Below are 27521 nucleotides of genomic sequence, written 5' to 3'. Positions count from 1 at the left end.
TCAGAGCAAGGCCAGTTGCTTTGGCAAGGATCTGATATGTTTGCTCTTTAACAGAATGCTTTCTACACTGTACCTCTCTTGTTTGAGAGGAAAGGTAAAGAAGCATATGGTATGTCGGTCAGTAAAGGTATGAATAGCCAGTTGTGTTCAAAAAATTCACACTATGCTATGCTTGGCTCTGCTGCACAGTATCTAAAATATGGAGAAATAAACAACACATTAAAAGTCAGATGATGAATGCAGGGTCTTTATATATTTCTTCAGCATATAATTGCAACAACATGTTTATAGAACACTGTAGTACAAAGTAGAAAGAAACACATTTGATGTTGCTGTAAGTGATATGAGGTAATGAGGGCAAGTGGATTCCCTTTTGATAACGGGTGCCTTCATTTCTCAGTCTGATTAGTGCACCTTGTTGTTTACAGAGACATTTAAAAGCTTCAGCAAACTTAAAAAATAAGAGGACAAATAAATACTGTACAACACCATATATGTAATACTAGATTCAGAAATCACAAAAAGATCATGCTTTCCTCAACAGAACACTTGATATACCCACTTTCATGGAACAATGCAGCATTTATGGAGAGTTTTGCTTCACAAGACACCATTATCAGCAAATGGCAAACACGAGTACATTTTGATATATATCTTAAATAAAGTGCCTTCCTTTAAAATTGGTGGTTCCAAAAATGTGAATTACTGTTTGCAAGGACATAAATGTAAGCAGAATACCTGAAAAATGTTCATAGAACTGGACCACATTTCAAATTGGTGTGACTATCATTTGCTCTTGATCCAGCAGTGAAAGACTGGTGTATTTGCCATTGATGATGACCTCTATGCTACCTTCACCTGTATTCTGTGTTAGCCCAGATAAGGGATCCAAGTACTGTACATAACCTGTCAGGAATGTTTTGGTGGAGTCGGAATGTCCTTTCTATCTAATCAAGTCCTTTAGATAAACCCTAAGCATACAGCAATGACACCTTTCCACCACACACAATCCATCAGCAACAAATATTCAGATACAGGGGTTTCAATTGCATTCTGGTAGTATCATCACATGAATTCCAATCTGGATTTATCCTCTGATGCCCTCCAACCAATCTTTACACCAATAGTTGTTCCAATAGTGCTCCACTGTCGAGGTAAATGAACACACATTCTGATCATAGTCAGTTACTTCCCCTGAGAACATTGCAGACACATCTATGAAAACAAACTTATCACTGTAGAACTTAATTTCAACTACATTTGAAACATATAGACTTCAGAGGCAGGATTTACAGTCACCAACAGTCTGATTTTAACTCTTTGGCACACAGATCACGTAACTTCTTGCGGAAATCAAATCAAACACATGAAATCAATCTGTGTGACAAAACATTTGAAATCAAATATGCTCTTCCTGTTACTATTTCAGGGCTATCCTCCCAATTTTCATTTTTGTCAGCAGAATACTTTATATCCATTTTAGCTTACATCTCTGGTTAAAATCTCTCTCCTTTTTATTTTTTTAATACTACGTCTTTTACTGTTTGAGATGTAAATTACTGTCATTGCATACAGGACCTTTTGAGACTGTTCCTCTTAATTCCCATTGTAAATCCTGAAGAATCTTATTATGTAGCAGCACAGATAAGATGCTCATCTGCTGGACTCCAATGCATGCCTTTAATTAATCCATATAAACAACCAACCTTTCCTTACTTCAACCTACAAGACACATGATCAAGATGATTTATTATTGTCAATCACAAGCGCTCCAACACACCATCACAAAAGCCAATGGGAAGACATCATGCTAACACACACCCAGCAGAGTGAATTGTAGAGGAGAGAGAGCTTGATGTCATGCCAGATAGGAATAGGTTGGCAAGTGATTAGAGAACATTTTGTTCAGTTCATTTCAGTTTATCCTGATATCAGGACACAAGTCCTAACTTGCAACAGCCACACCTTTACCATCACCCCTAAATATTCAATCTCTGCAAAAATATGCGTTTTCTCTGAGTTGACGTATGTTAATGTATGATGCATGGTTTACATGTAACATGTCATGACTTTTACGTTTGGCAGTCTCCTCTCAAATTAGGATTGGACCCTTTGACTCACTGAGCGAAGTGGTAGTTTTGGCTATGATCCCTCAGTACTCCCTGGCCTCTTCCAGTTCATTCATGAACACATCTTCATGGGGATTTTCTGGGCAGCTCAATCCATTATTGGGAGGCCGTACCACATGGAAGCGACTCCAGTCTCCTTTGCACAGGATCCAAGGCAGAACATCCACTTTGAAATGGAGCTCAGGTGAGAACTCAGTGCTGATCAGGTTAGGAGTTCCTGCGCTTTTCCCCCGTGTGATCAGCCGCCCATGATCATTGTAACAACAGTGCTGGGCTGCCAGAGTAGACGAGTCGGCAGAAAGTGCTGAGCGGATGCAGTTATGTGCTGAAGGCTTGTAGATATCCAGTCGCTCCTTGGGACCGCTAGCATCACGCCAACGATACTGACGGCCGTGGGTCTCATCGTAGACGCTGACCACAGTGTACGCCACTTCAGAAGGGAAGGAACAAGGGCAGCTGGGCAGCTCAGACAACACCTGGTGGAGGTATGCCTGGAGGAAGTCACTCTTACAGTTGAGCCACTTCTCGCAGCTGTCCACATCTTTTGGAAAGAAGATGATGCAGCAATTTTGGTCACACAATATGAAATTATGTTCAAAATGACAGTATGGCAGAATCATGTTACCATAAACCATTAGCTATAAGCTATCATATATTTACATCTACCATATACAGTACATCTGACTGAGTATACAGAAATCCGGAGCATATGTAGAGTTTCCCAGAACAATTTACCTGTTCCAAACGGCTCTGTGCCATTCTCCATCTCAAACAGGAAAGGTTCCACCACAGTGTTGACGTCACCTATAAAGAGAAGAGCAGTGCATTAGCTGAAATTAAGAACTAGCTTGTAGAGCATTTCTAATCCAGCAATTTCAGCTGTGGCATTTATTTCTAAAACCAGAAAAATAATCTCACCCGGACAAGGGTCCAAGTCACACCTTGAGGCTTCTGTCAGAATGCAGGAGTAACCACAGGACTTAGTCCTTTTCTTCTCTCCGTGTCCACATGTGACTGAACAGGGAGACCAGGGCGTCCATTCATCTGTCTCCTTCTCTGAGAAACGGAAACAAAAATCACACTTCAGACCTTTGTGCAAGTGTTCATGCTACATTTCAAAACGTTTTGCAATTCATGAAGTTCTATGAAGCTTGAAGGACAATAAAATGTATATAAATGTCTTTGAGAGATGCGAAAGAAAAGTGTGAAATGTAATCCACAATGACAGGAGCTCTACGTCATATTTTCAGAAATATAATGTGAAGCAGCTTCAAATGTTGAACGAGAATAAGAACAACAGGGGGGGAAAGCCTGCAAATTTGTTTAGAGGGAAATCATTGCCTCCTTCAACAGTCAAACAGAGAATGGATTTTTCAAAGTTTCTTGACTGTTTCAGTTCATATAATTGACAATTTTCTCCTGGTCTTACTTTTCCCATGCAAACCCATATTCATTTTAAGGAGTCTTGAGTAAAATTAGAGAGCGAAAAGCTGCGCTGTGGCTGTCCTCCTCCGCACCAAGTTTCCTTGTGGTGTTAATAACACTGAAAACAAGTCCATCTTGATTAAAGGCAAGTTGGGTGCAGAAATACCAGCTTTGGTGTAGTGAACACCCAATTTTGTTTTGTGGGCACTGCCAACTCCCCATATGGCCATACACTGTAGGAATGAGCTCTCAGGAGAGTCTTAATTACAGAAGAAGCCAAGGCAGACATCCTTGATTTATGTACACTCGGTCTTTAGATGTGACCACTTAAGAGGCATTGTTGCCCTTTACTTGCCTGTTGTGCATGCACAAGGGTTAAAAAGATAAAACCTATATATTGGTATGAGAGTAAACAGAAGGGGTCAAAAACTAAAGATTGGAACTCTTCCTGCATTGTTAAATTTTTGTGCGACAGAGTTATTCAAAAACTGTTGGAAAACAACCAGATCAATCGTGTACAGATTGGCATCTGTTGGGAAAGAATGAAAGCTTTCGGCTGGGGTAAGATGTTAACTGCTCTCTGATCTACCATTAAACTCACAGGCATTGGAATAGACACTGCCCAGCCCGTCAGGCTTTTTTTTTTTTCTCTTTTCCTTCTCCTCTCTCTTTCATTCAATACATACACCTTTCTCTTTCATTATTTACTATTTTTACACTGAATAAGTGGCCTGTTCAAGGCAAGACACAGTTTTCCCACCGGAGAAATGTAGAATCAAAAGAGGGAAAAAAGCTGTAAAAATTATGAAGAGCCCTGAAAGCCCCTGAAATTCTTGAACTGGCTCGAAAGGCCGTGCCGCAGTGGGCAGTGAGGGCCGCCAGGGTCTGGGGGTGGGGGGGTGGGGGCTATGAGGTTCCGGAGAAGGATGAAAGAGCCGGTCAAATGGCCCCTGTCGTTTTGTGTTCCCAATCTGCCCTCTAATTGTCCACAAGCAGAGGGCTGTTTTGTCCCAGGGAACAGTGCCGGCCTCACGCTGCCATTAGCGAGTGCATCGGACCCATCTTCAAAAGGCAGGCCTCCGCGACCAGCACGACCAGTGTCGACTTCAAAGTACCCATAACCCGCAATGTCCTGATGGTTGAGTGCTTGTACTGCTTTGCATGGCGGCATCGTTTTGTGTCTCTGACTGTGGAGGCGGTTAAAATGCGGCCTTCTACAACCAGTTATTTTCTCTCTTTTGTTTTCTTTCACCTCCTATACCTTTTCATTGTTTCTTTCTACATCAAGATTATTTTTATACTTCACATTTTTGGTTTCCATCCATCCATCCATGTTCTAGTAGAGAAGACGATTGCAATTGCCTCATTTATAGATGCTTATCTGCCTTGCGGTCACAATGTCTGCTGGAGCCCATCTCAACTGGCTACGGGCGAAAGGTGGGATACACCCGGACAAGATGCCAGCTCTTTGCCATGAAACACAAACTAACACACATGCTCACACTCACATCTATGCACAATTTAACACATCAATTTCAACTAAGCTGCGTGTTTCTGGAGGTGCGAGGAAGCCGAACAATCTGGTTAAAACCCATGTAGACATGGGGTTAAAAAAAAAAGAACTCGGCACAGAAAAGAATCAAAGCTAGGACCTTGTTGCTGTGGGGAAACAACGCTACCCGCTGTGCCATCATGTTGTCCTGCTTGGTTTTCTTCACTTAATTCTTAAAGGACATAGTACAGTAAGTCTGATCAAGTCGTATCCTAAAAAGAGCAGTGCTGCACTAGTAGATGGCAAGTGCACAACTTGGCAAACATTACCATAGTAGCTCTGAATTGGATCCCAGCCTTCATTCCAATGCGTGTCCCAGTCGCCGCCCACTCCGCTGGGTAAGGGATCTTCACTGCCATAATCCAGGGAGTAATCTTCCTCCTCTTCCTCACCAGTCTCCACACCTGAACGATTGCTGCCATCCTCACTGGAATCTGCGTCAGTGTAACTCCAAAAAAGGGGCCAGAAAAGCTTCTTGCCTCCGAGCCAATCCACTGTGGAAGAAGGGGAGGAGGAAGAGGGTAGCCAGTCTTTGTCCTTAGCCAGGTCCATCTCTACCTCCATCTGGGGGTCATCCACCACCTCAATGGTTACCTGGTTAGAAAATTAAAATGTCATCCTGAAATGACTCATGACCACGTTTTCTTAATTTATGGCATTGTGTGTCATCACAAAGTAAGTACGTCCCATCTTTCCATGCAGCACTAATGCTTGTCTTACATGCCTCTCTAAAGAAATCAACAATCTGAAACGAGCGGAGAAGTATTCCAGAAGTCATCCAGGCAGATGTGAGCATAAGAATGAGCATTCAGTGAACATTTGTAATGGATAACTACCTTTCATTACCTCTGTGTGACTCATTCTAGGTGATTCATTGGCTGTAAAGGCTTGCTTCAGCTAAGTTGAAGATCAGGCAACAGGTTGACAGCAATTTCTTTAACTGCATGATGATGTTAATGTTTTCTTTTGTTGGATACGTAGTAATGAGCCATTTAATTGCTGTTGACTGTGGTGTAAAGGGTTTTTACAACTACCCATAATGTCAAGCTACTATGACCTGCTGCAAACATGATGTATATCCAAACACTAGCTTCTCGCAGTGCTCCTGAGGACTAATAGCCAATTCCTCATGGGCAAATGCCTTATTCAAAATTCTTGGTTTTCCAGCTATAATCTCTCCCGTGATTGTATGAGGAATCAAAGTCAGGTAACTGATGGTTGTTCAAGAATGATCAAAGACTTGGTGGACTTTGAGGGATCAATGTCTTTTGGAATGTTGGAAAGCTTCAGCTTCTTCACAGATGGACAGATATTTCTTCTCAGATTTTTTGGAATCTCAATGTAATCTGTCTTACCATCACTATTTTGGACCATCACTCCAAAGAACAGCATCCCAGAACTTCTGTGTCTCATTCAGATGATTTTGAGCTACTCAAGTTAATGTGATTTTGTGCTTTTGGGTTCAAATATACAGCCCTTTTGTGAATTCAGACCCACAGAAAAAAGTTTTAGACTCTTGAGACTTAAGGAGACAGTAAAGTGTCTTCTCTTTGTCATCTCACCTGTATGTTGGGGTTCTGGGAGTTGATGTCAGCATTGGCCAGGTCTGGAAAGTTTTTGAGATCCAGGATGAAGGGTTTTGTCTCTTCCTCTGGCTCAGGTTGTGGAAGAACACCAACCGAGCGGTGCTGGGCATGGGACCACCTCCTCTGGTGGCTGTTGGACTCAGGAAGGAGACTCTGGACCTGGTTCTGCTGATCCAGGGCATCGGAGTCATATTGGAGCCCACCATTGTGAATTTGATGGCCATGACCCTGTGAGGACAAGTTAAGACATAAGGTAAAGAGCTCATCTGGACCAGAAACAATAATCTAAGGGAATAGCTCAAGAAAAATGGCTGAAAGGAAATGCCTTAAAACCTGGATCTATTCTAACTGTGGGTGGACACCACCTTAATTAATGTGAAGAACAAAGGAAATCCAAATAACAGTGTCAACTTTATGGTTAATGACAAAAAAGGTCTATCGCTTATAAAATTTCATTGATGCATGTTTAAACAATTAGTGCTCTGTTTTGAAGAGAAACCTTGAAATCATCTACCACTTCACAGCTTGGTCAGCAATTCCAAAAAGCCCCCGAGGCATCCAACTAACCAGCCAAGTGACCAACCAGCCGTCGTTCATTTCATTCTTTTTTTTCCCACAACATTCATGGCATCCAGGCCGTGGACAAAGAGGGGTCTGTGCCAGAGAGATCCTCTTTTAGCTTTAATGAGAGGGCCTGGGAGGCGTGGGACCCCTGGACTGGTGCAAGCATGTCTGAACCTGCTGTGCTGCCGCCACTACAGCCACCATTTATTTTAACCTTTCAGGTTTTAGATATATGTATTGTATCTAGAATCCAGTCACAGCAAACTGATCATTGTGGGTTCTGACCCCCTAACATGTACGTAATAAGACACATCTTTTTCATGCCTGACACAGTTCAGAAACCTCTAATGAACCCACATCTGCAATCATGTCTGTGTCATTGTGGATATGCTCAACTGGCCCAAACATGATTGGATTGGACCATTAGATGTGATCTGAGTCAGTTTGTGGTCTGCTCACAGGGCTAAAGAGGAGATGACATGTCTGAATTAATGACCCAACGGTCGATGATTTACATTTGTGGCCTCTAGAACAGGGCGTACTTTCACTGTCTGCCTGTGATTGTCCCGAAAGTTATGTGGTCGGTCAAATAAAAGCATGTGAACACATCATGTCTGTTTGAAGAGAATGATGAATGAAAAGAATTCAGTCACACTTCTATGTATCTGTCTCTGGTGATGATGAATATCTAAACATTCTGGGATATTTAGCAGTTCTCTGTTGTTCTCTGCACTGCAAACAGTGGGCAAGAAATGCAATGACTAGATATTAATATTTTGCAAAAGTACATTTTTCTCGAAAAGGAATATATTTGTAATAATGCTGCTAAAAACACTCAAACATTGAACCATAAATGAATGTGATGTTTAGTTGATATATTATAAATGGCTTTTGGGAAAAGATTTTGTTTTTATTTTGCTATAAATTGTTTCTATTATAATCCAGTTTTCAGGATTGTTAACAATGTTGAATTGAAAACGGTTGATTAATTCCACAACTATATCGTTAATTGATTAGTATTCCAAAAAAGTCCAAAAATTCGACATGAAATTATTCAAAGTCTAAAATAAAGCCTCAAAATTACAAAATATTTGATTCTTCTGTATTATTTTGTATTAATTTTATTATTCCCCATATTTGTCCAACTTTGGAAGACATCACATTGGATTGTGAAAGCGGGACTGGATCTTTTTACTACTGCCTGAGTTTCCTATTATCCACCAAAGTGACTCTCCACTTTGGTGGATAATAGCCTGACCTGTTATTATGATGGAAGCCTCATTGTCAAGTCTGTCCAGCAGTGACCACATTCACTCCAACACACAAGTGTTCACACATCTGCCCTTACACCTCCAAACTCACACAGACGCTGAAGGTCCGGAGTCAAGAGAGAGGCCGCATAGTTTCACACCCTCCTCATCTCATCTTGTTACACATCTGGATCCTGTATTCTTTCACCCTGTATATCACTCTGCTCCTCCTTTCTTCCTCCCCCTTGTTCTCTCTGATCCTGCTCTCCTCCTCTCTGCAGAGGGCTCCTCCGATCAAAGGCCCGGTGGCTGATGGCATGTGGTGTGTTTAATAGATCTGCATAGGAAGGGACCTGAGTCTGGTCTGCTTCTCTCGTCACGGACGGACGCTAAATCCTCCTTTCACTCGGCAGAATAGACGATTCGTCCTACTGTCGCTGCTACTACTGGTGGTGACACACATTCAGGTGGGGGGGGGGGTGCTGAGGTGAGGGGCAGAGATGGCATCCGGAAAGGGGGGTGCGGGGTGCTGGATGGAAAGGCAGGCAGTGTGGCGGGCCTGCCTGATTTATGTGCCCGCAGATATCAAAGGCCTCTTGCACTTGGCTGTTTCCAAACCATTGCAGAAGAACAATAAACTATGGACACTCTTTGATCGCCATCTTTTGCAAATGAAAACAGGACAGCAAATGCATGCCTGGTGGAATCGGGATGAGGTTGTAAAGGTTGGGGTCGGAGGTGGGGATACAAAACTGACAGAGCAAACAGATTCTGATATTTGGAAAAGAGGCCACTGCAACACAACCCCCATTCCCCCCTCTGTGCTTAGAGGGGTAGGAGGGTGGGGGGGTTAAAACCAAAAACAGGAAATTCCACATTAACACAAAAAAGGGCCAATGTAAACAATCAGATGAATAACACCTGACCCGCGGCTCCAGTAAGGGAGATGCTGAGGGATCGCTGTATTCTGGTTACATAAGTATCTCGTTACTGGGCACCCTCTTTACTGAGCTTCCCCTCCACTAATCTCTCCTCTCCATCCATCCTCACACAGACACACATCCATCAGGTCACAGGCGACTCCACAGTTGTCAAACAGCAGCCTTTTGCTGAATGAAAAAAACTAAAATCAAGTCCCTGTGAGATGTTTTTTCTTCCTCTCCCAAGTATTCCTTGCTCTTCTCCCTTCCCTCTGTCTTTATTTTTCCCTTTGACATCAGACAGATGATGAGAGAGTCCCAATCGGACATCCATGGGAGGCCACACAAGAAGGGGAGTTCAAACTGAACCCTGATACAAACACACACAAACAGACTTTGATATCCAAATATGTCTGTGTGTAACACAAACATTCTCATATACACACCACACACTGCACAGCATTGAGAGAGAGTTGGGATTTATTATAGCAGGATGAATGTGATGGCAAACCTTACTATACATGGAGAGAAGTTCAACGAAAGAGAGCGGCATGCTTTAATGAGGACATGTTGCTCATTTAAATATCGAATAATATTATTTATAAACTTAAGACATTTTTCAATGATATCTAAATACTGTTAATAAAACCTGTAAAAATACATTTGGAAAATGAAAGAAATAGCCAACTACAGCAGCTTTCAGTTGTTGATGTTGCTGCTAATAATCTTATTCAACATTGGCATGCAAATACAGGTTTTTTGTTTTTTTATAGAGGCCACGCAAGTGATTCATGTGACATTTTTCCAGAACTGTCAATATTATAATAAAATGAAATCACTACAAAATATGATGGTGCGTTATTTAGCAATGAAAGCCATATGGACATTTCACAACAGCTTCAGCAGAGGTTTTGTTGTCCTCTGGTAATTCTACAACTTTGTAAAGTCTTATGCAACTAATTTCAATCAGCAATCACCAGTAGGTGAAGGAAAACCTACCTTGTGGCCAACATTCTTGTGTCTGGTGGGAAAGCCTGTCCCCAAACTGAGGAATAAGGAGCAAATACCGAGCAGCACCTTAAACCTCCACACGACCTCTTGACGCATCTTCTTTATCTTCTTTCCTGTGAAGGTTCGTCAAAAATACTGGAGTCAAACTGGTCTCCCCTGAACGACTTTGCTGCTGCGGAATAGAGGACCAATGCAAATAAAGTTTGAGGCTTCGTCAGTCTCGAAGTATCGCTCTTTATAAAGATGCGCACCGGTGTCCAGAGGGATCCGGCGCACTATCCATATGTGGCACCAGCGCCTTGTGCAGCAACTGTCAGTCCGTATGGCGGGTCGAGCTCAATGCCTCTCTTCCCCATAAAAAAAAACTAAGTTGGAGGAGCTTTAAGTACCAGAAAGATGTCCGATATCCCACGCAGAAACTCCCCGTCCGCACCGGCGATCGCTTATTCAACTACTTTAAAATTGTGAGTCATTCCGTCGTGGGTGGGTGTTTTCTTTCAATACATTGACATCTGGAGCTCATAGCTCGCTCTCCGTCGTGTTGCTATCTGTCTGATGCGCTAATCCATTATCCACATGAAGTTCATCCACCGGTTTGACTGAATGTGTGTGCGCAAAAGCCCGACCGGTTTCGGTAAACTCGCCTTTTTACGCACGCTTTCAGAGGGTTGATGCTAGAGGAGTTGGGGGTGGGAAGCTTATTGCTCACAGCTGTGTGGAGGGGGGCACACGGGGCCCCCGAGGTTCTTGATAAGGTACAAGGTTTAGTTTACATGGAACCTACAATAGGCTACAAATGCTCTGGATACGAGGCGGTCAGATAGCTTTAGAAGTCAATGTAACCTGATGACAAATGTACGCTGTAATTTATTTTGTTCCTGTGATCTTATAAATAACATGCTCTTTATTTAACAGCTTGTTTTCTAAAACTCTGGAAACGAGTCATGCCATCCTACATGGCTGTTTTCTCAAAATACCATTCTAAGACCAGAGTGGATGACTGGTTATCGTGGAATGCCGTGTAAAGGCAGGACGTCAGTGACTGATCAGTCCGACAGGCTTCCAAACATGTTTGTCATGAGTTTGGTGAGTGTGTGTGTGCTGCTGCGCACGAACACAAACTCACTCCAAAGCTTGATACAAAGAGGGTGATATAATGTGCACCGTGTCCAACAAACATCATGGCTTTTTCAGATTCCTCTAAGTGGTTTATCCTTGACTCAAACACAATTCCAAGGGCAAAAGCAACTGATAAGCAAGTTTCCACTGGTCACCACAGGTCGGTCAGCAGTTGGTTTTTTTTGTTTTTGTGGGAGATAGCAGCTCGGTCCTTTTTGTAGTTTTTACTCCTTGGTTCCAGTGAGAGAACATTGGCTGAGGGGAACAATCACGTTGCTGTTTGCAATTACATTTTTTGCCTCCAAGACAGAAATGCAGAGACTCTACATACTGCATGTTGCTCCAAACAACTGAGGGGAACCTTTAAGGAGATTTTTTTATGCCACATTTTTGAAGAATGCAAGTCTGATCTCTCACTTTTTAATATATTTATTAAAAGCAAATGTATCTGGGAGATGCAGTGAGGAAAAAAAAACAACCCTCAACAATTATGAAATGACACACTCAAAAACAACAAGCGATTATTGACAAAGATGTGCAGTTAAAAAAACAAACAGCGTTCACTCTGATGAATATTTACATGAAAGGTCAGATGACCAGCTTACTGGTTGATCTTGTAGACGTGACCTCAAATTCACATTAGTTAAACAAAAGAACAAACATACACACACTCTTGAATACTGACATATTTTGGGGTGACATCACACAGGACGGTCAAAAACACTAAAAACAGATTCATATGAATTGACCTTCTAGAAGACAACCACAGATGATAAATCATGAGAAACATACATCCCGTGGGCTTCAATCACTACGTCATCTTTGCGTGTGAAATGCCTTTCAGTAGTGCAAACATGCCAAAATGGTCAGCTAACTCAGAGCTGCCATCCAGGTAAGTTTCTCTTCCAACTCACAGAAGTGAAACAACGAAAACACTACAAAGACTTTTTAAATAAAAAAAAGCTATCTGTATATCAGATGGGCTCGGGAGCATCATCATCATGCATACAGATCTAAGTTATGACGCTTCACTGATCGGTGCTGAAACCTCCTCACATGAAAGCGCCATGACAAGCTGCGTGTGAGCGAGGAAACAATAAGCACACATGTAGCTCATTAGCTTATAGAAATGTTACAGCCTCTCAGCTCAATTTCTTGAAAGCAGGTGTAAACAGTAAATAAGGCTGAAAAATATCTCTAGAAAATAAGAAGTAAAAAATATTCCTAAGCCTCTCCCCCAGGGATTCTTCCTTGTTAAATTGTTTTCTTTTGAAACATCTGCTCTGCGTTTGAAGAGAAAAAATAGTAAACAAATCTTTACATTTCTATCCTTTGGTTAGGAGAAGTGCTCAGTATTTTATACTCTCTCTTCAAGTAAAAGCGATTAGAAAATATGTGATCAGATAAATACAATTGGAGAAACACAATTCTGTTACTCCTGTGAAATAACTATCAATTTCAGGAGGCTACCCAAATTATCAACTTTGGCATAAACAAAATATATCTATTTTTTTCATCTTGTGTTTGCTGTTTCAGTGTGCATAATCAGATATTTTTGAAATCATGTGCATGAACAAGAATTAATACAAACATTTGATATATTGTAGGTTATTTGAGTTACAAAGAGCGTCCTTACTATTATTGCACAAATGAGACACACATTCAATGTGTACATAGGACTAAGATTCAATCAGTGACAATCAGGACAAACTGAGAGGCATTTTCTAACGAATGACATGGAAAGCTGCCTGTGATTTGGTCCTCCTTGCTGTAAGTCAGAGTGAACACAGGTTTATGTGCAGGATTCACTCCTGGGTTGACTTGTGTCTTATTCTGGTGAGTCCATGTGAGCCTGATGTGGCAATGGCAAAAAAAGGGGCAAAAAGATACCGGCTTAAAGGAAAACAGGAGATAAGAAAGGGATATCCGATGAGTAGCTATACAGTCAGGTGAGACACAGATGAGTTGGGGGTAAGGCTGGATGGTGTGGCTCAGTCCTGTAGCACACTCTCCTCAGTCATCCACTTCAGTGAAGGAAGAGGCTGTTTGTGTCTGGAGTACTTCAGATGCAGCAGGTCACCCACTTCACTGATGGCTTCCAATGCCTGGAAGGAGAACAGAAGAATGCGACTGATTTGTAACCAACTCAATCATTCTTGTAAATTGCTATGAAATGAAAGCAATCAGACAAATGAACCATACCAGAAAAAAAAAAAAGAACACTTGAAGGAGGGTTTCTCTGGCAGGTGTTAAATGAGGTGACAAGACTCAATCATGCCTGGATTTTTAAACTCTAAACAAAACAGAGGGCGTCTTGCAGAAACCAGAACTGAACAGAAACTTCTGTGCTTCCTTCAACAAGAGACTGTATCAGCATTGCAACACTGCGGGGCACCTGGAAACAATTTACCTTCCTCCTGACCTTTTTTCTGATTCCACGGTTTGAGAAAAAGCGAGGGCTGGCTTTTCCAAAGACGGAAAAAGCGGCTTGCCGAAGTGCTCTACAAAGGAAGGCTGATGCCCTTTAAACGGACTATTACAAATGGTGTTGACATGCTACTCACTAAGATGAATGAAGAGTCTTTAGAGAGAGACAAAGGAGCTCAAATAAAAGTCTTCGAGCCATGCTGTAATACTTGGAGACATCTTATAACAAAGGAGATACTAGGACCATTAATTATTGACTGGGCGCGCTTACACTAGGAATCTGTGGATATACACACACACACACACACACACACACACACACACACACACACACACACACACACACACACACACACACACACACACACACACACACACACACACACACACACACACACACACACACACAACCAAGTTCATTCTATGATGAGACATTAATCGTCATAAACTCATAATGTAGAGAGTAAAATGAAATCTTCAGTAGTTTACTGGCTATGTCTGAAACAATATCCCTTGAACTGGATCCAGGGCTGAAGATGACTGATTCTGAGCTGAGATCACATATTTTTCTTTACGATCATGGATAATGAATTAAAACAAAAAGGCGGCTGTATATTGGAAGTGGCAGCGTTCAATAAAAACACACGGTTCAGCATGTTCATGAACTACTTTTAATCATCTCCTCCACCACTGAGGTATATGAGTGATGACACAAAAGCGAATGCAAATATCCTGAGAGGAGCATTCTCAGAACATTTGGTCAGATTTGAAAAACCAGTGACCACCTTTAAGTGATTTTCATTTGGAGTTTGAACTCATGTTGTTGCCACAGCATGTGGAACCGGTTTACACTGTTACAGAGTGAGGAGTGTCCGTTATGACATCTAAGAGCGTCTGGTGAGGTCATCAGAAGGAACTAATTATGTCACCCCTCTGCAGCCAGTGTCTTGTAGTTATTAGAAGTAAAATTTTAACCGTTTGGGATGTATGCTCAAATTTAGAGTAACTAGACATATTATTTAATCTTTTGATAGTGATTGAACGGCTTACCGTGTCAAGCATTTCTCTGGTATGGGCAGCTGAAATGCAGAAACGAGCTCTGGACTCGATGATGGGGGTCGCCGGGAACCCAACCACCACTGTGCCGATGTTTCTCTTTAACATCTCCCGACCAAATGCCCTGAAACAAAACACCAACATTACACACAGACAAATTTAACTGATAATTGGATCTCTCCACCACTGACACCACATCTTACATGGGTTCCTCTTTTATGTGTGAAACTGAAATTATAAACAGATCCTCATGCACCAAGTCAGGGTCCATTTAAAGGACAACAGTCCCTTACTGGAGCGGCAAAGCCATTTCCAAATGTGAAATTAAGAAGGAAGTTTATGCGATTACCAATCCCATATATTGTTTGTTTAAAGCTTTGAAAACATATAATAATGTGAAATTAAAGACAAAAACATACCCGATTTTGGCAGGCATGTAGAGCATCAAGGGGACAACAGGCGAGTCACTGTTACCATAGATGATGAAGCCCATATCATGGAGCTTCCTGCGGAAGTACTTCGTATTCTCTGCCAGTTCTGTGAGGCGATCAGCACCTGGAGAGGGCAGATGAGGAAACCATGGATGTGAGCTTGTGGTGAATCCAAGCAATGGATTGAATTGCTATCATGAGTTCAACGTAACATGATTTTAGGGAACTAGTGTGTCTTACTTGAAAAAAAGTTGAGCTCAACATAATGAATGAACACTGTACTAAGACCAACAAATGTTCTGCTAAAATTATCAACCCTTGATGGATACTGACCACACAGCATACCATGGTTTCAATAATCCCAGTCCCTTCTCACCCACTGTTCCCCAACACATGTGTTTTCACTTAATTTGCCTCATTAGACCTATTCTCATTAGCTCTGTGTGTGCACATACATGATGTTCTTTAAAGTTGAGGCCAACAGGCTGAGGCTGACCAGTCATTAATCGTCAAATGTCAGTTTGATGCATGCTGTGCATCCACTCAGATTCCCCTGAGCTCCCGCAGATAGCACCTCCACCAAGCTAACAACAGCATGGCTCAAAGCGCCAGCAGCAACACACATCTGCCTGGCTGTTCTGAAACACAGCTGAAGCGCAAGAGCTTCAAAGCACCGCAAGACACAAATAAGTCTGACATTATATTTATTCTGACACTTTTTGCTTAGTCAAGAAATCCAAAGCATTGACAGGCATGCCCGTGCCAGGAACCATGAGCAGCCGCCCTGAGCAACTTGAAAGCAGCAACAGAGTGTTAGCAGGCAGCTCAGCTGTCGCTTTAACTTTGTGTCAGTGTCTGAATTTTGGCTTGAATATCAAACAGTGACAGGGCTGCAACCTATCAGCCTGTTATTGTCTCCTGCAATGAAAACTAGGAAATATGGTAAGGTCGGCCAGTCTGGCCTTCTCTCCTCAGACTGAATTTGGAGAGTTGATCACATTGTGCAACAGTCATTGCTCCAGGTGTTTATTCCCATTCCTAATGATTGAATGACTGAGGAACAAGGTAACATGATCTTACATCAGCTGTTTGAGGGAGGCAGCATCAATCACACCCGGTAAAGAGCAAAGGGGTGTTGCCCTGCAAGGAAAACAAGACTAGTGATCTGTTTGTGTGTGTATAGGAGATGGATCCAGCAGAGATTGATCGCACAGATCTCTGGCCCTCAGCACCACGCTGCTTTGTACCCAGCATGATCGCTAAGAAGCACACATACACACAAAGACACACACATCTGAAAGCCATAAAGGGAGAGGGGAAAAACACGAGCATACCCCCACTGCAGGACCCTCCATCATCGAATCACCTCCAATGTTTAACAGGAAACCTTCAGCTTGCAAAACAAGCTTGGCAAAAGCAGATGTAACCCAACGCTACCTGGACAACATCCACATGAGATGTAAGATCATGTGACTTTCCCAAAACACTATTGACAGTAGCATGCAGTCAATTGTTGCATTTTTTTAATGGAAATATGAAGGTGAAGGACCTGAGTGATATTTACAGTAGATTTATAATGGATTTACTGATATCAAGCAGTGTTTTAAAGATTACCTTACACAACTTTATTTAATGGTAAATAATTACCAGGTGGCCACAGATAAGAATCTTTTTCACTTGGCAGAGAATGAAAAGTTTTCCTAGTAAACAAGCAGAGTAAGTAGGAAGTATTCAAAGTACAAAAGGTGGCAAAGCTCAAGTGAATTAAAAGAAAACAAATGTCTGTCAAAAAGCCATCTGTGAAAGACCTCAGGGTTGAACGAAAGACTCAGACATTTGGCCTACACTGCCATCTTGTGGTCGCAGAAGGAAGCTAAGACAAGATAAGTACCTTCATTTGTCCCACAGTGGGGAAATTTCCATTATTACAGCACTAGCATCAGAGGTAAATCACAGAAAAATAGGAGAAAGGACACTCAAAAAATGAGATAAATAATTACAAGTAGAAAAGAAATATACAGAAGTAATATACATGAATGGAAATTAGCAATGTTACAATTAAAAAATTTCCACCGGTAGTGGCAGCGACTAACACAGGCATCAGTGCGATGTTACACTTTGTCACTTACCTAGTGTGGTTCCATCCTCCCCCATAATAACCTTCATCGCGCTGATGATCTGCTGGACCACAGGAGGGGACATTGAGGTGGCATACAGGGCACTGTGAGAATGACTGCGGAGGTAGTCCACCAGCTCCTGTCACAGAAATACAAACCCACTTGTGTTATTCAAACGTCATTTTGTTAATATGGCTGGGTTAAATTTAGTCTAAATATAAGTCATACTATGATGAAACTGAAGCAAATGACAATTTTAGACCAGTTTTTTTATTTCAATAAAAAAATAACATTTTCATTCAGGGCCCAATTACCGCCCAAGGATCGAATTTTATATGGCTGATACAACTGTCTGCCGGATTTGTCATGAGAGTGTTTCCTTGTTAATGGCAATATATATAAGATAGAATCGATATAAGAAGCTATTTGGTTTATCTGTTGTTTTGTTATTAGAGCAACATGTCTGTCACCACACAGATTTGTATTTTACAGAGTATTCTATGTGCGCTTTAGATGTATTCATCTAAATACTAACATTTGGTAACTCCATTATTCATTGCATTTAAATGTAAAATTACCCAACATGTATGTGAGTCTTTGTTTTAAATATTGTCATCAGGGACTGTTGACCTCGGATATCCTCAATCTGGCCCACTTTCCATGAAGTTCGGGAACCCCTGTGCAAGAGCCTTTCCCAGGTGACTATGTGCCAGAGGCAAAGTACACCCTCGATAACACATTGCAGGTTACATTTTTATTCTTACTTATTTGTGTAATTTTTCACACTGAAAAATCTTTTTTGCACCTCTACGCTGACTGAAAATGAAGATTAAATTTTTCCAGAAAACCAGGAAGCTGATTGTCCCCATTGTCAGTAAACCGTTTTGGTCAACAGCTAAACAGAGTGACTCACAATGGGCTGGGCCCTGGTCAGGAAATTACTCAGGTCCCTGATGAGGACAGTGAAGTGTTCCAACAACTCCAATCAGTATGCTTCATCATTTCCCTCACATATGGATTCCTATCAGCCCTGACTGACATCAAAGCATTAGATGTGTCTGTGTAAGAGCTCTCTCACTTTTTTGCCTCCAATGTATCCTCCGGCAGCACCAAAGCCTTTAGTGAACGTTCCCATCATCACATCAACGTCTTTGGGATCCAAGCCATAATAGTCCACCACTCCTTTGCCATTGGGCCCCAGGGCTCCGATGCTATGGGCCTCATCCAGGTACAAGTAGGCCTTGTAGCGCTTCTTCAGAGCAATGACTTCCGGAAGACAAACGATTGATCCCTCCATACTACAGGACAAGAACATGATGTAAAAATAGCCAATTTAGAGTAGTCCTGAAGGTCATCTGTAAAAATAACAAGTTGAGACCTGAAAATTAATGGTTGATTTAAATGTCTGGGTATGTCTGTGAGGGGTTAGGGGGAAAAAAACTATACAGTATTATAACAATACTGGGATGAACTTATTATGTGTATACAGTGCGCCCTAGTTACTTGTGGTTAACACGTTCCAGGAACCACCTCTCATCCAAGAGGCTTAGTCAGTTGAACTGAACTGACAAAGCCACATTTTCAAGAAACTTTCTTAAAGTCCAATGGATTGATTTAAACAGCTTTGTACATCTATGCCAGGTGAAGCAGTGAACCACTACCCCGAGGTGACTCGTTGCTTTTTTGCCACGGTAAGAAAAACAATCCATAGCATCATTTTTAAGTCACCAGGCATTGTCCTTTTTAGCTGTGGGGCATTTCCTATTTAAGTCCCAGTAGAAAGGAAAGTCCATTGGCATTGCATTAGTAAAGAATGTTGAGTATATCAGGCTGTTTCTCTGAGAACCATATTGATCAACAGTACATATTGATCAACAGGAATTACCTGGCATGCTAACTTAAAGAGAATCCTGCACTATTAAACTGTAAATGCCAATTAACATCTGATGTGATGTGTAACAGCAGCAGCATGGAAATAGTTTGAATGAAATAAAAAACAGTGGAAACATGAATGATGATACAGGTCAGTAACATCAAGGGGAAAATAAATCCCACAGGTTCCCAGGATGGGTGAACTGACAAAAATTATGAATTCATCTAAAAATATATCAACATTTTCTTGAGTTAATTTGTCTTTCTTTCTGTGTGAGACAAAAACAAACATACCTATATATGCCCTCCACCAAAATGAGGATTTTCTTCCAGGGTCGGTGGGTTCTTGGCTGTCCATGTACGATGGCATCTCTTAGCAGCTTCTCCAGGCTTTGCATATCTACAACATAGAGAAAAAAATTATGGAATGATTTAATCTTACAAATGTAAACGAGACCATTTTTTAATTAAAGAATGATTTTTTGATTGCAACTCTTCATATTGCATACTTGCAAGCATCATATGAGAGATGGTAGTAAATACACCATAGCTACCAATATTGAGTAGTATATAGCAAGAATATTACCAGCTAACAATTTGAATATACTGTAAAAATAAATACATTTACTATTCTTTATTACTGCATTATTTCTGTTGGTTTGATAAGAGACTGTATTTGAAGATTTTGCCTGGGTTCTGGGAAACTGATGCAAACTTCCAACATTTTACATACTAAAAAAACTGTTTGATTCATCCAGAAACAATTAACAGATTAATCAAAAATTATTTTTTTTCGTGTTGTGAAGATATATTTGCACTGAGTGAAGATGTGAAAAGAGATTACCCACTGTTGTGTTTGAAGACCCGAATTGTGGATCCGGACAGGCGAGCACCAAGAACAAGAGAGGCATGATTCAGCTCATCACTCAAAATCAGACAACCCTAAACAAGAAAAAAATAAGCTTCAATGTAACACAGCTTTCCTCTTATTACATGATGGGCTCAGTATCTATATCAAGACATCAATAATCCTTTCGTCATCCTGAAAGAAGTCAAAGTCTACTCAAACTTCTACTGCTCTGTTTGCACAAATGAAATCCCTTGGAATTCCACTTGCTGGAGTTTAAGTGTTGAGTAATGATTTAAAACATGGAAAATTCTTATTTTAGGAAGACTGAAGTCTCTGGAACATTTGACCAATGAGTTAGAGTTGAATGGGCTAAGCTGTTTAAATGGACTTCAAATACTATGTGACTAAAACTAACTGTTGACAGGAATAAATATACGACCACAGAAGTTCCACAGTCTACAAACTGCCCACAGAAACACCAGTTATGCAGGCACACTCTTCTCTTTATTTGGCAAATGTTTATTAATATATTCATTAAACATGATGATCATTCCACACAGGTATGCACGGTGGTGCAGGGGGTTGCACTATCGCTTCACAGCAAGGGTTCCAGGTTCAAGTCTCGTTCTATGTGGAGTTTGGTATGTTCTCCTCGTGTCTGCGTCGGTTTTCTCCGGGTATTCCGGCTTCCTCCCACCTCCAAAAAACATGCACTTCAGGTGAATCAGTCGGTTCCAAATTGTCCGTACATTTGAGTGTGCGTATGAATGGTCTTTTGTGTGGTTCTGTGAGGCGCTGACAACATGTTCGGAACATCTCCCTGCCTCATGCCCTTAAGTTTGCTGGAATAGCGTCTAGCAACCGTCACAACACACATAAGCGGAAAAAGCGATACGGAAAACGATTAAACAAATTAATAATTCCAAATAAAAGCATTGCTTTCTGTGAAAGCGGTCAAATAATGTGTGAACAGTTAACAAAAAAACCATTTAAAATACATATGATCAGGCTGAATAATTAATTCCATTTCTTTATAAGAGTGTAAACCTCTCATAAAAACTGACGTCTACGTGAAATGATCAAAAACAGCCAAATGCACTTCAGAGATAGAAACGTGTGCCTCGTTATATGATTTTCCTCACACCCTTTTGTACCACTTAAATGTTAATCCCCAATCATTCAGACAAACTCACACCATCTCTTCTGGTCAAAGAATAAAAGGATTGTTACACATTAATTACACAATGACATAACATGCGAGTCAGTAGAAAAGTGACAGACACAATTTAGAATTTATGAACCACTTGCTTGAAGGACAGGGATTTTAATTTTACTGCTGTGTGTCTAAGGTTTTCACTCAGTTTTTCACTCATGTGACTGTCAGGAAATGTGTTTCTTGACACACATGGCACACAAAAGCCTGTCATCTAAGAGTTCTACTTCCTTTTTGAGTTCCATGAGATGGAGAAGGAAAGGCCAGGATGCAAGTAAGGACTGGTATGTGTGACCTAACACCTTGTTTTCAAAGATTTGGCAGGAAAGTAGTGTGTTGTGGAACAGCCTGACCTCATTGAGCTTGGCCATACATCAGAAAACATAGCTTGTTTTCACTTAGCACAGGAAACAGCATTTTTCTGTAACTGATGCTTACAATCACAAATGGGGTATAGGAGCCAATATAACTTTTAAAAACACAAACTAGTTATTTAGGAAGTTCTAGACAGAATAAAAACAAAAAGAAAACAAAAACAAGAAACTCCATACCTTCCCTGTGAGAGCAGGAATGTTCATGGAGTTGGTAGCAAAGCCCATGCCAAAAGTCATAGTGGACTCAACACCAAGGAACCTGGCAAACAACTGCTCCAGCTCTTCATGGATATCCAGGTTCCCTAGAGGAGAAAGAATCTCACTTTCATAACACATTCTTCATCAGAGGACTTCTTCCATTTGCAGAGTTTCCACATGAGAAAAATGCTTGTGTCTTGTTCAATAATTACAAAAGGTCATTTCTGGAGTTTTTCATCTCTCGGTAAACAAAGCAGGGACCTACTCATGCATTACTAAGAAAATGCACAACACATACAGTACTTGGATTTAACTGACCCTTAAAGCTGTGATACCAAGGTGCCACACTATTGCATTAATTAACAGGTGGTTAGCACTGTAATACTTGGAAAAAGAAAAGCACTGGCTTTATAAATGTTTTACGTAGGACGACATCTACTCCAGCTGTCCAGGTCAAAAAGAGGGTGAAGCAGGCTATGAAAAGAATCTCAACTTCAAAGCTTTACAATACATAAATATATTTCAAATTTGGTCATTCTGTCCTTGAAAACCACTTAAGACTACAGCCTTTGTGTTAGTGGTGAAAGACCCAGGGACAGAAAAGAAAGTAGCACTCAAAGCAGGTGAGCTTTAACCAAAGTCCATTTGATCACAGCTCAGTTCTTATAAAAACAAACTCACTGATGAAAGCTTTTTAAAAATACGTCTCATGATGAAAATAACTTCGTGACCCTCACCCTTCTCACAGCGACTGCTGCCCACTCCAACTCCATACTTTTGCGTTGCTTCAATAGTGGCGTTGGCACAAGTCCCTGTGTTCTCAGCAAAGCCGAGGTAGTTGTAAGAACCCATATTGATGACATCCTTCACTATTTTGCCCGTGTACCTGAGAAGAACAGATCATGTTAGACACAAAGAACCGCTATCATAATTTTAAGTTTCTAGAGATAATATTTGTGACTAGCTCTGTGTCGCAACCATTTCCTGCACAACATTAACCATCAACTGCTATAATAAACTGTTCATATACGATAGTTCACACTGATCAAATCACAATAGTGCATACTGTACTGTACAGAGATGAAAGTAGCAGGGAAAATGACAAACAATATTGTTAACAGAACAGTTTGTCTGATTATAAAACACTGACCCAATTAATTTTTTTAAATCAGTTCCCCAAAGTTCTTAACTCACAAGCCTAGCCTGGCTTACACTTACATAAATATTTGTTCATATGTTTAATATAATGTTGGCATTTAAAACCATAACTAAAGTGGTTCTTATATCAGTGAGTCCAGGCTTTTTCACTTCCTTTACCTTTGTGCAAAACCAAAAACAGTGTACTGAACCCATACAGTGGGCTGCTTTGTGAGTTTCTGTTCAGTGTCACGCGACAGATACCAGTGCTTTAAAAATAACCATGAATCATGTGTTACATCATTTTTATGATCACAAATACAAGGTCAATGACTTGGAGTACAAATCAATGAGTGTCCTGTAGAGCTACGAAACAGAAGCACAAAACACACACCTCTGTGGTAATAATGACCTTTATATTCAAAGCTGTGGTTAGGAACTAACTGGGTACACAACCACATCACCACAGGAGCTTACTCAAAGGTCCAGTTATAGTCATGGGAAACTCTCTCCATCAGGTCCATTTTAGCACCAGGGACACTGCAGAGGGGTCGGCTCATGTTGTCTCGAATCCTCATGTATAAGTTCCTGGTGAAAAAGTTCTCAAAGTCCTGATAGAGGGGAACAAAGTCCTGCAGGTGAAAGGGAAAATATTTAGGATTACTTATTGTCAAGATTTGTAGTTTCTCATATCTCATCGATTAAAACTTACTACTGTATTAACATCTGCTCCATATGACCCGATCACAACCAAACACACACAGATGTGAATGCACCTAACATGCTCTGAATTACTGGGGCAGTCCAGGCAGCTTCCAACCAAATTATTTTAGGAGTGTGAATGCAAATGTGTGAATGAGTGACATGATGGCACCACAAACTCAGCTGACATCTTCTGACCGCAGGCATAATGGATTATAAATTGCCTGATTTACATTTGATTCACTGGAATGCACAACACAGATTATTACCCTTGTGTGAAAGTGTTGCCTGGTACAAAAAAATGAATTATCACAACAATATGCCCGCATCCAAAATATTTCTACATTAATGAAATTAAATCTCATATTGTAATTTTATAACTTTGAGTTTTGTTGAGTTTTAATTTCAATTGGTTCTGAAATACAAATAACACTTTACCTTCTGCTCATCTCTTTCCCGAGCCATTTGACACTTCTCGATGTTCCAGTGGCGAAGGAAGTCTCGGAGGTAGCCAAAGATAGTGAGGATGCCATAGCCCATGTAGGTGAGGACGGCCACCAGGAGGGGAGTCTCTTCATAGGATTCCAAAAAGGGACTCTTGTACAGACTGGACTTGTGTGGGACATTGTGGTTCTGGAGAGACAATAAATAAGAGAATGTGCAATTCAAAATTACTATACAAAGTTTATTTTAGGTAGCAAAAAGATACAAACCTTTAATCAAAATAAACTCAAAGACAATTTTATCACAAGTAAATCCAGACCTAATGCAATGTATAAGTAATAACAACTTTAAAAATAAATTTTTGGGGGGGGGGGTTAATGTAATAATTTATTGAAACATCAAGATTGTTCATTTTAAAAAAGTTGGAAATATAGGGGAAAACAATCACAGACTGATGCTGAAGTCTAACGACTGTCTACTAATCATTAATGAAAGACAATTAGCGAATTACAGCCTCTGATCTGTTGCTTAGCAACCTTAACTCATGTGACCAGTCATGCTTCCTCCAAGAAACTCAAGACTGCACTGTGTGTGCGTGTGCGTGTGTGTGTGTGTGTGTGTGTGTGTGTGTGTGTGTGTGTGTGTGTGTGTGTTTAAAGCTGATCCTTTTCATTTCAAGTTAAAAATTTGACAGACCAGACCAGAAAGTCCATTACAATGCACACAAGTGCACACACACAATACAAAAAAGCTTGCATATGAATGGCCTAAACCGACCCTAAGCTAAGTAAACAAGTCAGTCATCTCTTTGCTCACTGTATTTTATACATATACATTTTTTAACGTTTTTAGGAAAATCATTCATTCATACATGACCATTCGATCTGACCTCCAAACCAGTTTCTTTAATATTGTATCTAGCTGGTAAGAAACATTATATAGACCATTTAATACGCTCAACAGCTGATTTAAGAATCATAGACACAGCTATCTTTCACTTGGCAACAAAGGTCTATCTACGTCAAACTCCAATCATGGTGACCCTAATATGAGCCAGCAGACCTCATCATGACATGACTCCACTTTGCGAGGAAGATAGCAATCTCCATTACCATTAACTTTAAGGTGCTCATATTGCACTGCAGGGGGTGGCCAATTCACTGAATACAAACTGGCAAGACAATTTGGAAGAAATAAAATCATTCTTGGTAAAAATGTGAATGTTCTTGGAACATCAATGCTGAATCAATGATGCCAGCAATAAAAGAGGTAATATAGTCTATAGCTAAGGCCTAAATGCATGTGTTGGTGACAAGGCATACTGTACATGCAGCGGTTTTGCTATGACAGGCAGAGCACCTGGCTCTAGTTATATAAATCAAAATAAGCTGAAATAAGCTGTACTATGAATTTAATGCTGAAAAGGGTTGGGATGTGAGTTTCTGGCATATGTAAGATGTAGTGCAGTTCTTTCTGCATACAAAGTGAAAGTGACTTTTTTACAGTTTGGGTTCCATGCAAAATCCAAACAAAGTAAAACACATATGATCATGCACCCCACCTTCACCATTATCATTACACAAAAATCCAGTCTCTTTGGGGGGCTTTTCATAACACACAAGCAGCGGCCACACCCTGCAAAGACTGGAGACATTCTTCTCAAGCTGAAGTGTCACAGAGAAGCAGGCCCACCCTACTCCTCCTCCTCACTCTAGAGACCGACAGACATACTGTCGTAATAACGGAGCAGATAGCTCTTCTTCAGTCCAGCCTGGTAAGGGGAAACCGGTCTACCTCCACCATACAACACAAACTTGCACACACAGCGAGGAGTACAGTTACACAACTACAATTCCCACGGCTCAGGTGGCGTCTAATGTCACAAAACCAAATTCATAACGTAAAAGTTAATTCATAGCTTATTACTAACTTTTTAGTTAGCTGCATTTGCTTTAGTTGCTGTCGATAGTAAAGATGAAGTGATTATAATGTAAACTAACAAGTATAAAAAGCTAGTTTGAAACGTTTAGCATTGCTAGGTAAAGGACGTCACCTGGTTTATCTACCGATGCCAGAGTAGCGGTTTTTACGTGAACCCACTTCGGACGTGATGTTAGCCTACAGTCCGAGACGCAACACACTTTTCGTGTATGCAAAATCAAATATAACAGAGTTATAATTCAAAACGCAGAAACAAGTACTAATATCACATGAGATAATGAACGATATCTTTAGGTCAAACGGTCCGGCTGTGCATCAGACCGCACACGGCGGTGCTTGTCTATGACAGTCACTCACGGAACAGTTGACGATAAGGCCTCACCTTCTCCCCAAGGCGACGATACTTCTGGGGCTCACGAAATGAGCAGTGGTTCTTCACGAAGCCATTTTTACTCGACTTTTTACCGTTAGCGGTCCGGTGACAGCCGTCTCCGTTTAGCAGCTTGTTCGAGGAGCTTTCAGTCATTCTTCCGGCCGCCTGTAAAGACTTGACACTGTCTAACTAACTTGTGTAATGTTAATGGTGGATTCATACATACAAGGAGAGGCAACTGGATTAAACGCCCACCCGGGCTGCGTGACCGCAATAGAATTCTGAAAAACACGCCCCTGGGTACTGTCATTGGCCAATAGAATTACACATATGTACAAAGATCGTCTATGAATCAAGATCCGATACGCTCTACCAAACACCGAATAAATACTGATTTCAGATATTGGTCAAAAACAAAAATCATGATGATTTATACAAAAGTAATTTTCTGTCTGTTGGAGTGGGCTGTTGTTTGCTGACGTGCTATTGTCCTGGTCAGTGGTTGCAGCCGAGTATTTACATGGCTCAGGTGAGTTTTAGTGTTGAAGCGAAAATGCTTCGTCATTCCAGGTCATACCTCTCCCTAAATAGATTTTCCCATCTCACCTGCGCGGATGATAAAATCAGTTAGTCTGCAATGATATCACAGCGATCTACTGTGCAAAATTAAAGTGTGCGTCATAGTCACACATCACAGGTCCATGTGGCCTGTGTTTACAAAACAGATTAGGCCTTATTTAATTTTATATCCATGCATATTTAAGATAAATTACCTAAATGCAAATACAAATTAAAAAAAAAACAAAGGTGGGGAAAAAATCCTTATTGCA

General features: G+C 40.9%; 2 protein-coding genes across 2 annotated transcripts; both read right to left on the bottom strand.

Annotated features, from left to right (window-relative positions):
- Window positions 1-231: 231 nt before the first annotated feature.
- ism2b (isthmin 2b) lies at window positions 232-11553 on the bottom strand. The gene is made up of 6 exons (XM_068343397.1): window positions 10426-11553; window positions 6669-6920; window positions 5376-5700; window positions 3048-3185; window positions 2865-2933; window positions 232-2670 (listed from the first exon to the last, which is right to left on the bottom strand). The coding sequence occupies exons 1-6, from the start codon at window positions 10531-10533 to the stop codon at window positions 2153-2155; spliced, it is 1410 nt and encodes a 469-aa protein (XP_068199498.1). The 5' UTR covers window positions 10534-11553; the 3' UTR covers window positions 232-2152.
- A 426-nt stretch (window positions 11554-11979) lies between these two features.
- Window positions 11980-26950, bottom strand: sptlc2b (serine palmitoyltransferase, long chain base subunit 2b). Its single transcript, XM_068343098.1, has 12 exons — window positions 26701-26950; window positions 24372-24566; window positions 23709-23863; window positions 22832-22980; window positions 22074-22198; window positions 20308-20401; window positions 19754-19859; window positions 18666-18885; window positions 17600-17726; window positions 15459-15594; window positions 15034-15163; window positions 11980-13661 (listed from the first exon to the last, which is right to left on the bottom strand). Exons 1-12 carry the CDS (start codon window positions 26842-26844, stop codon window positions 13548-13550), a joined length of 1695 nt encoding a protein of 564 aa, XP_068199199.1. The 5' UTR covers window positions 26845-26950; the 3' UTR covers window positions 11980-13547.
- Between the last annotated feature and the right edge of the window lie 571 nt (window positions 26951-27521).

The sequence above is a fragment of the Antennarius striatus genome, chromosome 19 (assembly GCF_040054535.1).
Source record: "Antennarius striatus isolate MH-2024 chromosome 19, ASM4005453v1, whole genome shotgun sequence".
Classification (NCBI taxonomy): Eukaryota; Metazoa; Chordata; class Actinopteri; order Lophiiformes; family Antennariidae; genus Antennarius; species Antennarius striatus.
Note: the sequence above shows the minus strand (reverse complement) of the source record. Positions and strands in the feature narration are given on the sequence as shown.